At 35.3% G+C, this 14321-nt stretch overlaps 1 protein-coding gene across 2 annotated transcripts in view; it reads right to left on the reverse strand.

Moving 5' to 3' along the window:
- Positions 1–128: 128 nt before the first annotated feature.
- Positions 129–14321, reverse strand: part of LOC135795251 (uncharacterized) — a 19387-nt gene continuing 5194 nt past the window's right edge. For both annotated transcript variants that reach the window (XM_065306856.1, XM_065306857.1), the window contains exons 2-5: positions 3483–3719; positions 1496–1915; positions 1073–1437; positions 129–1018 (exon numbers count right to left, since the gene is read on the reverse strand). In XM_065306856.1, coding sequence (XP_065162928.1) covers positions 835–1018; positions 1073–1437; positions 1496–1915; positions 3483–3653 — 1140 coding nt within the window. In that variant the 5' untranslated portion in view covers positions 3654–3719 and the 3' untranslated portion in view covers positions 129–834. The remainder of the gene's footprint in view (positions 1019–1072; positions 1438–1495; positions 1916–3482; positions 3720–14321) is intronic.

A 14321-nucleotide genomic window follows, 5' to 3' on the forward strand; every position in this document is an offset into this window, starting at 1 on the left:
AAAACGTTTACGTTTGGGTATGTATAAAAATGGTTTGTGATTCATACACCAAAGACAAAGATAAGAAGTTTGGTTCAGTCTTTGTACTATTTACCTGACAGTTAAAAGGAAACAAAAAATAACGCAAATTTACTTCGTACATCTTATTATATACAAATTTTTAGTATCAATAGAATTTCAGTTCATTTTTAGAAAGACAATTTTAAATTTTCTTTGTTCTATAAAATTTTAACAATATTAAACATTATTTTGATTTGTTCGAAATGTAATGTGTAAGGTTTATAAGTTTAAATTCTTAAGCATATAAAATTAATAAATCTATTTAACAGTTATTCAGATTATAGGTACATTTTGATTAGATTCAATTTTTGATCGATTTCGATATTTATTCGTTCAATAGATTTTTTTAAGTTGATATCGTGGATGTTTTTTTGTGAAGCAAACAAAGTGAGAAACATTATTTACAAAAGTAAAGCCAAAAGAATCGCTTTTTAAAATTTTAAAGCGTCTAAACAATTACTTCATTAAATAAGGCTCTTAAAACAAACTAATAAGCAGCGGAATGTATCGATTATGGACTCGGAGCATCAATCGACTATGACTATACAATTCATAACCTCAAAAATATTTTTTTGTCTTTTATTTCATTTAAAGCACTCTTTTTGTTGCTATTTTCTGTGTTAGTGATTCGTTAAATTATCATAAAATATAGTAGAATGTATGCACAGAAGTTTTAAAAAGAATAATATTAGACTTGGTTGCTAGTTGCTGGTGAATTGCGTTTGTTTCAGTTTGAAATCAATCAAAATCAAACAAAACATGATGGTGGCGCCCTCACTTGCCGCTGTAATGGCTGCCAATATGCGATGGTGGGCCACGATGCTTGTACCGACTTCCGGGACGAGAGTGCACGATAGCGTAGTGATCGCTATGCGATGACACCGATCGTGTCGAATTCATTGTTGATCCACCGGAAGTGTAACCTTTTGGATGTTGGGGTGCACCGTTCAATGAATATCTATTAACATAAATATTATCAAATATATATTAATAACTTCAAAGTTAAATTTACCTAGATCCATATTGACTTCCATGCCAAGATCGATAAGGATCGTAGTCTTCAATGATGCTCGGCTCCTTCTCGATAATTTCAGTACGTGCGCATGCGCATGTCATCGCCGAACACAAGAATATATTTATAATCAACATAATAAGGAAGAGAATACCCAACGCAACGCACAACCAGAGCAGCCATGATGGATGCACACTACCATCATCACACAGCTCTTGTACAAGTGGTGCCTCGCCAGGATCCAAGACAAACACACTAGTAGCCGCCATTAAGACACCTTCGTCTGTTACCAACGCCTTAGTTTGTCCGCCACCGTCAGAACAATTTGGGTCTGGGCAAGAGCCTTTACACAAACCAACATCACACTAAAACAAAACACTATTAAGTAAATACTTTTATTAAAAAAATTGGTTCTGTTCCTACCTGGAAATGAACTTCGGAACTTTCGGGAAACCGAAACATTGATTGTAGCTGAGCGTCGGCAATGCTGCGTTTGTCATCATATGTAAAACCCTTGATAACGTTGGGATTGACGGGACATCCGCGTTCATCGATTAGCGGTACACTGCTGTTGAGCTTGTTGAACGCAAAGCATGATTTAACCCGGAAGCCATAAGTCCCATCTGGGCGAGAGATCTCTGCACGCAGCGTATAGGGGCGGCTGTATACCGCTTGCGTGATTTTTCTACCACCATCCAACAGGCGTAATGACACTAACGATGTCTCATTTCGTGCGTTACGGAATCCTGCTTTGCCGCAAGTGATTACATAGAACTTATCATCTGCAAGTTCTAATGTTCGGTGGATTCGTACAGCGATCGGTACTGAACGTTCTTCGGTTTTCTATAAAACAAAAATATTTTGTTAATTTTATGTATAGAAGGTTTTTTTTTTTCATGTAATAATAAATTTGTCCGCCATCTTTTTTCGTTTTATTGTAGTGTGTTCGAGTGTGTCGTCGAAAAACTCACATTTTTACTGGAAAACTATAAAAGCATCATTAACGTCAAATCGCCGTGCGGGTAGCGAAATAAAACGGAAAATCTACGGCGAGTAAAAGTAAAAGCAATCGCAAGAAAAGCAACACAAAATACGATAAAGCCACACGTGCATATAGAGTTGAGGTTATGTCTAGTATCGTGTGCGTGGTGTTGTAACGCGCATTAACGTCGTCAAGATTGCGTTCCGACAATAACAATAAAAGCTTCAAGCGTTTGTCGTGTGTTGTCTGTGTTTATTTGTTCAAACCAACATGTAGCGCCGGAGTATCAAAAAACAAAATGGCGATGTGCTTTTGTTTACACATGTTTGATTTGTTTTTTGTTAGACTTTCATCTGTCGACTGCAGCTGTTCGGTTTTGTTCTCTTCGGACGAACGCGGAAGAATAATCGAAACGCATATTAATGTCTCTATTGTTGCGCGTTGTGCTACAAACGTAACAACAAAACATTTGCTTAAACAAATGTGTTTTGCCTGTTCGCAAATAGATGTCGTTAGTGAGGCAAAAGATGTCAGCATACTGTGTAGCCATTTTGTGGCAAATGAAGCGGAAAGAATGCAACACCGTGCGAAGAAAAGTGGAAGCGCTGAGCATTACAACAGGAGAATGATTATTATTGATAGCGATGCACCGTTTGATGGGCATTCACGATGCACGTGCGCACAAAGCGGGGTTATTTAGTATTTGCGTTGTTTACAGTATGCATGCGGCGAGCACTGCGAGTTCTCGCACGTCCGTCCGTCAAACGGAATTCGTTCTCGGTGAGTAGCAACTGTACTTTTTGCATTTTTTAGTGCGGCCATTACTTTTACTACCTGATAAACAGTTAGTTAGCCAGGTTAAACCTAGTAACAGAACTAGACTCAAAAATACACTTGTGGTTAGGGCAAAAATGTGTATTGTGTTGCCTAGATTTACAGACAATTCAAATCAAAATTCTTTTGTTATTGCGTATTTTATTTGTTTCTTTTTATTGCGATGAATTCTAAATCTCCTACGTGACAAGAATTAATTTAGATAGCTTAAAATGAGTATATCTGCGCGTGCGCACGTTCATCGATTTAAGTATTTTGCTTCTAAACCACGCGGAGCTAAGCCGAAGAGCCCATAAAAGGTCAAACGCTTGGGCAAACGCTACGGCATCGTTTCGTCGAGGTGAGGTCACGTCCTCGACAGCACGGCTACTCGCCCATCATTGATTCTACACTTCTACAAGTGACAATATAAATAAATTTCCAACAAAAACGAGAACATTCAGGACAAATGAAGACTCGAAAAAATCTTTAATGATCATTAAGGCTAAGCATGAAACTCGTGATGGCTTAATGCATCTTAAACTTAACCTCAATTGTGCACTAGTAATGTGGTTGTGTTCAATGTACAAAGATAGCGACAATGGGTTTTCTTACGTTGTTGACGAGTAATCCACAATAATCAGGAGCGGAGTGCGCCGCCAGCAGGTTGATGTCGAGAGCAATCTGGCGGCCGCCGTCTCCGTGCGTCATGCACGCAGGCGTGCGGTAGTCGCGGGCGTGCACCGCCCCGTAGAAGCTGCCATTGAAGGCCACCTTGATGCTCATATGTCCCGCCTTGCATGTTGCCGTCACCTGTGGCACAAACTCTGTGTCGACCAGTTGACATAGCACCTGAAAAATATTAAAAACAATTAAAAACCATATTTTCATTTCTCAATACATCTATTTTCAATAGAAGGCAAAAGTGACTTGAGAAATAACTTTTACTTGTATTGTTTAATGATTAGTTGAAGAATTGAAGAAATACGATATACGAAGGTCGCTTCAGGCGCCCCCGACGCAATTTGCGACGAGTGCGACTCGCGATGGTGCTCGCGAACTCTTTTGAGATATTTATTGTAATTTGTTTGCTGATTTATGCGCGATACAAACTGAGCCACACATAAACACATTGCACCAAAACAGGTACGTACTAATAGTTCAATACCATCAATCTTTACACTACTATAAACGTTTTTTCTGAAATAATTTTGTACGATCCGGCCCTGTACACTTAGTAAATGCACGAGCACGCATGCAGAAAATGGACACACGCATAAACGCTTATAAGCATAAACCCAAACGCAAGATGCAATTTCGCACTCTTGAAAAGCGCAACAACCAACAAGTGTGTAACTCGTGTGGTCATCCTTTTCGAAACGAGGACGTCCTTAAGATACACTTTTAATAAGGACATACCGAGAGGTCGTAAATACCAGCATGCATCGACGTATTCAATTTTCAATGTAAAGAATAGCTGCAGAAATAAAAAGTGTAAAATTATTAAATAGAAATATCTGCATAACCATTCTGTATTGTTCAATAGTACATAAGTCTATAAATAAAAAAATATTTGTAAAATTAATCATTTTAATTTAACGGTATCTAAATCTTAAAACCAAAGAACAAGGTCATATCAAAAGTGCAGATTGCAGAGAATAAAGAATTTATTTCGAAATAAACGCCAACTAAAGAGTTGAGAAGACCGCTAAAGCTAAAATTGTAAAGAATTATCTCCTGCAGACATCTAAGTCTGCTTATTCTGCCAAGACCAAAGACTGAAGAATGAAGACAAACGAATGAGAATGAGTAGATAATCCTTTGAGGACTCTTTGAGATTATACGCGAAGGTGACACAGACTATTATTCAGCATCAATAAAGAACTAGATTAGAATCGAAACTATTTGTTAAATATAGTACCTTAAACTATTTCTTTTATATTACGATATATTACGGTCCTGCATAATTATTGAAACTTGTTTTATTTCATTTGTTAATCACTGAGGTATTATATTATTTTATATTCTGTACTAGTTTAGACATTTGGTTAGGTTTAATATGAAAAGTTGTTAAATTACGTAGGCACGCAACCAGATGTACGTACGTGTCACGTAACAGACAACCCACACATGCTGCCTCGATTCAAGTATTTAAACGTGTTTATAATGCGATCGAATGTGATATAACAGCGTAAACGCCATAAAAGACAAAAACCGAAGCCAGATATTCACATTCACGCACATATCGCACCACGCGAATTCCCAATCACGTACACAGGCCCGTCCTAAAACTCATTCGCAGCTGTTTTTTTATGAAATGTTTAATTATAGCGAAAATTACAAAGGTGTGGTTTATGGCATCCAGTTATTTATTTTTTCTACATCAATTTAATATTCTGATATATCAGACTTGGTGGTAGTTTCGTCATAGCTCATACCTTAATAGCATTAACGTCAAGTCGAAGCCGGACGTTTTTTTTCACGTCCTCCATATTATTACTTCTTGTTATACTTCGACGTTTTCTTGTCGTTTTCTCTGCGCGCCGTTTATCCGCTGCAGATATCTCGCGACTTATCTTGTTTTATTGCATTCGCTTGTTCGCCGCGCGACGTTCACTTTCGATTCCACTTGCGAGTCCATCGGCTGCTTTGCGTTTCGCTTTCGGGCCGCGTTCGAGTTTAATAATTGGTATATCGACGCGATAAATTAACCAGGAATAAAAAAGAAACAAAATCAGCGACGAGAAAATGATGAAATCGACAACTGGTTGGCATAACGTGCGATATTGCTAAAATTACTACTGAAATTTAAAAAAGCTGCGTTCAAGCTTTAAGCCCGTTAGATGTCTCTACTTTGATTATAAATCCATTAAAACCATTTCCTTTTATTATTTTGTGTTATAATCTTATTTAATTACTATAATACAGTCGTTATCTATTTTATATATTCACAAAACATGATTTTGTACTCGGCGCACGTTTTAATTATTGCTCATATCGTAGATGAAACAATGCATGACCGTATTTAACATGATTTAATGTTTTCGCCGCGTACGTTCATAATAATTACGCGGCGTAAAACCGCTAATAACAAAAAAAATCCCTCCGTCCCTTCACAGCGACTAATTGAAGTGTGCGCGGTGCATTACTCGTCTGTAGATTCACTCACACGCATCAGCTAGTTGTAATCAAAAATGGCGAACGCTTACGATCATCGCTACCATAGTACATGTATGCTTGGTTGCATATATGCCTGATTTATACGCTCATACTCGCACTGACCAACAATTAATTATGATACAGTAATTCGTAATTCTACGGCCGTGTTTAAAGCGTGTGCGCATCATGCGCACACATGTTAATTAATGACTATGAACTTAAAATGCACAGAATTAAATTTTGTGCATCATGCAGAATGAAAAAATGTATGCGATTAAAAATGCGGAAGTAAATTTGCAAATTCGAAATGGCGATGCACTGATCTTGACCGAGCAGAAAAAATTGCACTGCAACTATGTTACGGTTGTTATTTTTCTTGCTCTTCAAGATCGACTGATTGCTAATTATTGCACACGAGTACTAATATGCAAGGTAAGCACATTTATGCAAAACACTGACCATTAGACACTAATTAAATTATGATAATTTCAAACAATATTTAAATGATGTACATCATTATTAACTTAATAAGTATTTCCAAAATAAACGTTTTTTGTTTGTTTTTATGTTTTGTACCATAGATTTAATTGAATACGTTGAACACTTGCAAAATTGAATTATGCGTATGTCATCTCTGCCGTCGTAAATCATGCGCAGCCGTCGCGAGCCAGTAACATCATTATTATTAAATTTAATTGTGCGTTTAGAGATAAAGACAACAAGTGCGGTCTGTTGGCCGTCTATCTGTAATTGAAGTAATAAATAACTCAATTAGATTTCTCGATACACGAATACAGCCAACCACTAGACCGCAGGTAATGCCATCGACAGAAAACTACGTACAAAAAAAGTAAAAGAAATTAAAATGAAGCCGACAACAACAACGACAACGAAATTAAATGAAATTACATCTCTTCCATGTAATTTATTGTGCAAGGATTTAAATGTCTTGCCTTCAAAGTAATCTATTTTTATTATAGGCAACTCAACGTGCACAATGCGCTATTCTAATTATTCATCTGCTGGAAACAATTACAATGGAATGTCACGTGTTGTTTATGTAAATATTCGCCAAGAGTCATTTGTTCGTAGAAACCACATTCATATTCATACATCCATAGAATGGCTGCAGGCATGCAGGCCTGCAGGACGACTGATGACTCAAGAAAAACACTTCGCACAAAAAATGCGTTAAATGTTGCGTAATAGTTTGGCGAGCAAATGATGCCCACACCTTTTGCAGACACTTTTAAGTAGGTACATAGTCGACCATGATGATGACTGAAATGGCCAGATGCGCCACGCGATCGTTAAATGATTAAACATTTCAATATTTAAATATTTAAATATTGTAAATATTTTAAACACACGTTGCAGTTTCCGCAACCGTTAATTTTTTTGTTGCATTCATTTTTGCATACGCTTTGCACGCATCGTCTTGGCTTTCAGTTATTTTTTTTCTGGACGTTGAGCAATAATTTCCTCTGGTAAAGGTTATGATTAAAATATTAGTCACGCCCTCTACCCGTCACAACATAATGATGCATTTAAGTAGAAAAAGTTGCATAACTTTCCTATTTTCTTGTACAGTGTCATTAAAACAAATAAAAAATGCGTTTTGTTTTATTTGTTGCTGATTTAAACAAACAAAAACTCAATAAAGTGCATTGCACCTGATATTTTGAGTTATGCGTGCTTGAAAAGTAAAAGTGATGAGTTTCATGACACTGCGCGACACAGCCGCTCGCAATTGTTGGTAATAATCATTACAACAATTACTACGATCAGCTAGAGTCAACCGCCATCATTATTACTTCATTTGGTTACATTTCATTTCACTTCGTTTGTGGACTTTAAAAATTGCTGATTTTACGGCTGTTACGAAGTGAAGTCGTAATTTATTGCATAATTATTGGCTTTGTTTCATTGATTTCGATGTCAACAACCAACTAACCAAACATCGAAAGTAAAAACCGTCGTTTTTTTTTCACTGTAATAAAATGGTTGATGATGATGTTCATGTTATGACATACTTTTCACAATTTTCACAGTAAATCCAAGAAAAATAAAAACGAAAACATTAACTTATGACTTCAACCAGACGTCTGTGTTAACGCAAACAAAAGATCAAAATTCTCATCATTATCATTACGCGTCAGCGATTAAATATTTTCATCGCGTTGTGCTCCACTTTGTTTTCGAATATTTTTCGCACATCATAGAAAGTTGTGCATAGTTTTCTCGACAGGTGAGCAATAATTTTAATTTCAGTTGTTTTGTAATAATTAATCGTAAAGCAACATGTTTAAAATGACATGTTACATAAGCTACTGTCATTAATATCACCTCAAATGTAGATTATTTTTAATTTAAATTTAAATTTGTGATTTATGAAGATCTTTAAACCTTAGTTGTATAATACGCAATTATTCTAAGAAGTAATTTATGCAATTATTATGTTGTTCGTGGTTTGCATTGCATTCGTGGCCTAAAAACAAAAACCGGATGCAATCGCAAATTGCAATATTGCGGTAGGTAAATTTTATTGTTAATTATATAAATAATAATAAAGTCGCTGGTTGTACTGAACGCGGATGTGCATTGTTCATTGCTACAAAGTGCATGGCAAACTCGTGCACACTATCGATTACAACTTTCATTTAACTATAATTTTACTTTTAATTTGTTTCCGAACCTATTTTTTATATTAAAGTAAATAAAATAAAAATTGTCATTACATTGTTGCGATTTGTGCAAAGTTATGAAGCATGCACATTAAACTTTGCAAGCAAATGATGCGGATTGTGTAGGAGATTGTGTGGATTGTAGGGTATGCATAGCAAATTGTGATTTGAGGATTTGGATTGTCAGATTGTTGGATTGTGGTGGCCTGGTGGCCATCCGCGTCCACCCACGACAAAACGCAAAACGTGACCTCGTACTTATTCGACGGATATGCGCTGAACATACACATAATACAACATCCACATTCACATCTACTTACATTTATTCACGTCAACACATTCACACTACATCTAGATACCTACACAATACACAAATAATAAAATGTAAAAGAGAAATAAGAAAAATAAATCAAAAAGTTCAATTTTAATGATTTTTAAGTCGCACAAGTTGCACAAATGCTCGCTATTATTCTAATTCACACGGTTGTAACTAGACATCGTCTTAGATTTGATTTACTTTATGTAATCTATATTCACTTATATTATAATATACTCTCGTTGTATAATTTACTATTAAATCATGATTATAATCAAAATTCTTGACATTGTTATTCCACCTATAGCTTCAATTCAATTGTCTATAGCCGGTATTGTTGGTTATGTAGTTGTTTGTCATTCATCTCGCGTAGCCGCGCAGCTTTGTCATCGCCTCGAAATAAACTGTAACGCCGACGCAACGCTTGAAATATGCGAAATGCGCAATGTGTGATGGGTGATTCTGTGCTCACCGCACGTAGGTACCAGGTATTTGCCTGTCTGCCTAAATACAGCTTTGTCTTCATACACAAGCATACAAACACAACGATCTAATGATCGAATGGAATGGAAATGGCAAATTGTACTTCCCCACCGAAGTGTCGGTAACGCGCAAATTATATCGAAATATTATCGAAATTAATGAATTACTCAAAATCTATACAAGTTACAAACATGAATCTTTCAGAAATATATTTATTAATAAATACTACATCTGATTTAATAAAATCACTTTGATTGGATTAGTACAACAAAAGTAATTAACAAATAAAATAAAATAGAATAAAAATGTAAATTGTGAGTTTTAAAAACATGTAAATTGTAAATATCCGCATGCATAATACATGTATAACGGATGCGAGCACGCGTTCGGTTTTCAAACACAAATTTACGCCACAACAACAAAAAATCCGTTGGAAATCGTTCGTGTGTCAATGATTTTCATGGCTTTACGCAACCACGAATCCGTTTTTCTATTTAGTATGCGTTTGTTTACGCAGAATAAACAAATACATGTTAAACACTCCAACAAAAACTGTAAAAACTATACACACAATACCATAATTACAATCGTAAATAATATCTTTAAAAAAAGGCTATTAATTTTAACAACTTGCCTTAAATATATGAATATATGACTTAAGTAAGTTTATAACGCACGATTGAACATTTCACACAAACAACATTGGTTTTTAGGTCGGTAATTCCACCCAAAAACGTAATTTCGCAACTTTACTTAACTTAAGCTTACTCCACCTCAACTGACATCTACTGACATAATATCCAATCAATTTCTTGCATTACAACTAACATTAAAAATGTTAGTTTACGTAATTTCTATTTTTATTTATGCTGCATTCTATACTTGATTATTGGATATTAATAACTTTCAAAATGCTTATTGAAATGTTTGCAACAAAGCAAAAGTTCATTATCTAGCTGTGTGAAGTTTAAGTTTTCGATTAAGTTTCGAAATCAGTTTTAATCACGATCATCAAGAATGCGCACATGTATAATGACTTAATATGAATTAACCTTACATTATATTCATATCTTTAAGTCCGTACAATAAACACAATAGCAACAATCATAAATCACATATGGTTGTAATATTAAAAAGAGATTATAATTAAAATAAGAAACTTTAGTAGAAGTTAAAGTTAAATTTAATGCATAGTTTTTTATTTGTCTGCATTGAATATGGCCTATTTTATCTCTTGATCTATCTTCAATGCGATTGTTGAATACTTTTATACGCATTTTTCGCATTTATTGAAAATTCCAGCGGTTTACCAGTAAAATTCAACATTTTTGAGATTCCTAGATTTCAGATTAGAACACGAAAAGGTCTACATCGGCAAAAAGTCAAAGGATAAAGCAGAATTTCGTTATTTTATTTCAAACATATTAAATTTTACTACGCGCACTGTATGTATATATAGTAAGTGTATAATTGGTTGTATATTTTATGTAAAGATTCAAGCGATGCGATTAAACGCCGCGACGAAAACGCCTTGTCGATGGTATCAGGAAGGATATTTATTTCGAAGTAATTTGAACTTAGCATTCTCGCACATAAACAATGCACTAAAACAAAGCCATAATAGACAGATGGCGGGATATTTCTTATATATAATAATAACAAGAAGTCCTAAAATACTCTGATAACTTGATATAATATATAGAATAAATCTATGTGCAGTGAAATTGGCCATAATGCAAAACCGTTATCCTAACGTCAGTTTTATTGACATGACGGCGCTTTTTCAGCGCACCGCCGCTGTTGTTATTTGTAGAATGTTAGTTATTGCGGTTGTGACGTCGCATCGCTGACGGAGATTTATCGTCTCAATGCGTGTGTTATCCGACAGGATCGCGAGCTTTGAAGATTTTCACAACTTCCGACTTGACGCTTCGCAATTCAATACTTGAAAGTTTTCGAGACTCGCAAAATCTGTTGGTAAGCGCATAACTCAACAACGCCTAGACTTATTTAGCCAATTCTTTTTTTTTTAAATGTTCGTTAAAGTCCAAGGATGGATTTTACGGCGATAAAAATTCGAATAATTGCCGGAAAACCCTACAGACAGCCCTTTTCTATAGGATAAAAGTTGGCATTGAGATTCAATCATAGTTATAGTTAAATAGTTGAATCCGAGATGGTGCGCTGAAGTGCATTATTAGCAACACTTTAAATAATTAATTTCTGTCAAATAAAATTGCGAATCTTATTGATAGAATTGACACGTACCATGTCTAGAACAAGAGAGTAAAAACGAATTACATTTTTATTAAACACTACCGGGGCGAAGTCGCGGGTAAAAGCTAGTTGTAAATACTAGAAACAAAAATTGATTTTATATGTTTTTTTATATTCAAACATCTCAAGAATTTTAATGTTATAAAAATAAAACTTAAATGTTAAGTAGGAATTTTTATGCACTAACGATAAAAATATATATTCCCTCATCAATCACTTAAATAGCTTCCACAGCTGAAATTACTGAGTAGCACGCGCGTGCGCGTTCTTAACACGCGCGCATGACCTGCGCATGCGCTGTAATTAAAATCGAAATTAATTCTATTTATCCATTAATTTCAGAATTAATCTCACTACATTGCGATTACCAACTCTACACTATTCACTGCGTCTAATGAGAGTAATAAATAACCAGAATAATGAATACTTCATAATTAATTCGTGCAAAAATTGAGAAGGAAATTTCATAAAAACGATAAAACCATTACAATTAGATAAATTTATACGTATTATACAAATTAACGGTTTCGCTCACCAGCGACTGAACAATTAGTAATGGCGCGATTAATCAAAGCATATCAAAATGCCGTTTAATTATTTATACTTAAGTTAAGTTTACTTAAGAAAAATTAAATTTCAAACACTGTTACTTTAATGTTAATGCAAGGATAAAAAAATTAACGAAGGGTAAAACTATCGCGTGATATAAATATTTTCATTATAAATAAATAATAAATTAATGCGTATATGCATTCATAAAACAATTCAATTAAATTCAAATAAATAATTATTAACCTAGATTGAATCAATTAAAAAGAAATCTGCACCATATATTTTCATTGCATTGATTTCAAACGATTTCCGACTTGAGTCATTTGCGCATGCGCTGCGCGCTTTATCATTTTCCGGACGATTTGGCACGCCCTCCTGCGTCGTCGCGCTCGTCTGCACTCACCTTTGCCATCTAGATTTTTTTTTCAATTTCACAAGCACAACTTTATGTGAATGCAAGTGGCTTAACTTAAGTAATGACTTAATCTTCTTAGAAAGCCAGCATCTTGATATTGAAATTCATATACTATATGACTTAAGTCTAAGATTTATATATTAGAAATATGACTTTACTCTTGAATTTACTTTACGTACAATTTAAATTTATACTCGTGCCCGAAGTTAGTTAGAATACGGCTTCACCTGGTGAGACCTCTTTGACTCGCTCGGTTCTAAGGTCACCGAATCAGAGCCGCGATCTCACCGCATGCGTTTGAAGTGAAATGAACCGAAGGCGGAAATGAAAATCGAAAACGCTCCGAGTCCACAACACCCAGATTTTATGCAGATTTTAAGAGCTAATAAAACAAAACACACAACAAAGATGAAGCGAAGAGTAGGTATATAACATTTAAACATGAAATAAATTTAATTTATCATGTGGTCCACACCCAAAAATTTCTATTTTTTTTTCGGTAAAGCGTGAGAAATCATATATTGTATATATAATCTATAATATAAAAATGAATCGCAAAATCTGTTCGTAAGCGTATAACTCAACAACGTCTTGACCAATTTGGCCAATTCTTTTTTTTTTAATTTTCGTTGAAGTCCAAGGATGGCTTTTGCGGCGAGAAAAATTCGAATAATTGCCGGGAAAATCCTAAAGACAGCCTTTTTCTATAAGATAAAAGTTGTCATTGAGATTCAATCATAATTATAGTTAAATAGTTGATTCCGAGATGACGCATTGAAGTGCATTATTAGCAATTCTTTAAATAATTAATTTCTTTAAAATAAAATTGCGAATCTCTTATTGATACAAATTGACGCATGTACATGTCTAGAAAAGAGAGTAAAATGAATTACATTTATATTAAACACTACCGGGGAAGTCGCGGGCAAAACAGAGTTTTAACTAAAAGTAATAACATTACCTAGCATTAGCCTTCTACTAGGTGGCTGTCTTGCACAGTTTTATTCTTTTTTTTGTGTTAGCAATCGTATGCTAACGAGTTAAATTCTTATCATGAAATTCTTTGTATATTTGCCTCTACATCATGCTCGAAATTCATTGACTTTTGGTGTACCACCACCGAAGAGTTTTTCCTTGATGAGACAATTCTCGTGTAGCAGTTCACAATTGCGCCGAAAACGTCGGCAGCTTTCACGCAGCGCGTCTTTGAAATTCTCAATATGCACCAGGCGGCTGACGTGGACGACGGGATCATCGGCGGTGCCGGCGCGCTCACAGGCGCGCTCCACTTCGCGCGATCGCTCCACCAGCTTGCGAAGATCTGAGATTATGTGCAGCACCTCTTCGGGTATGGGTTTGACGATTTGTATTATATAGTTGAGGAAGCGCTGGTCCACTGATTGCACCACTCGCGTGCTGAAATAGTTGAGAATGTCCCAGAGACATTCGATGATCTTGTGCACGTCCTCGACGAAGAGTGATGTGAAGTCTTTTTGCGTTTTCCACGCGTACGTTTTCTTGTTGCGTTTGCTCATTATTTTATCTGGCGTGTGTAAGGCTATGGTGGT

The sequence above is a fragment of the Atheta coriaria genome, unplaced genomic scaffold (genome assembly GCF_025399875.1).
Source record: "Atheta coriaria isolate IRGN ID8LTWV9N9 unplaced genomic scaffold, Caltech_Dcor_3.1 hic_scaffold_7_pilon, whole genome shotgun sequence".
Lineage (NCBI taxonomy): Eukaryota > Metazoa > Arthropoda > Insecta > Coleoptera > Staphylinidae > Dalotia > Dalotia coriaria.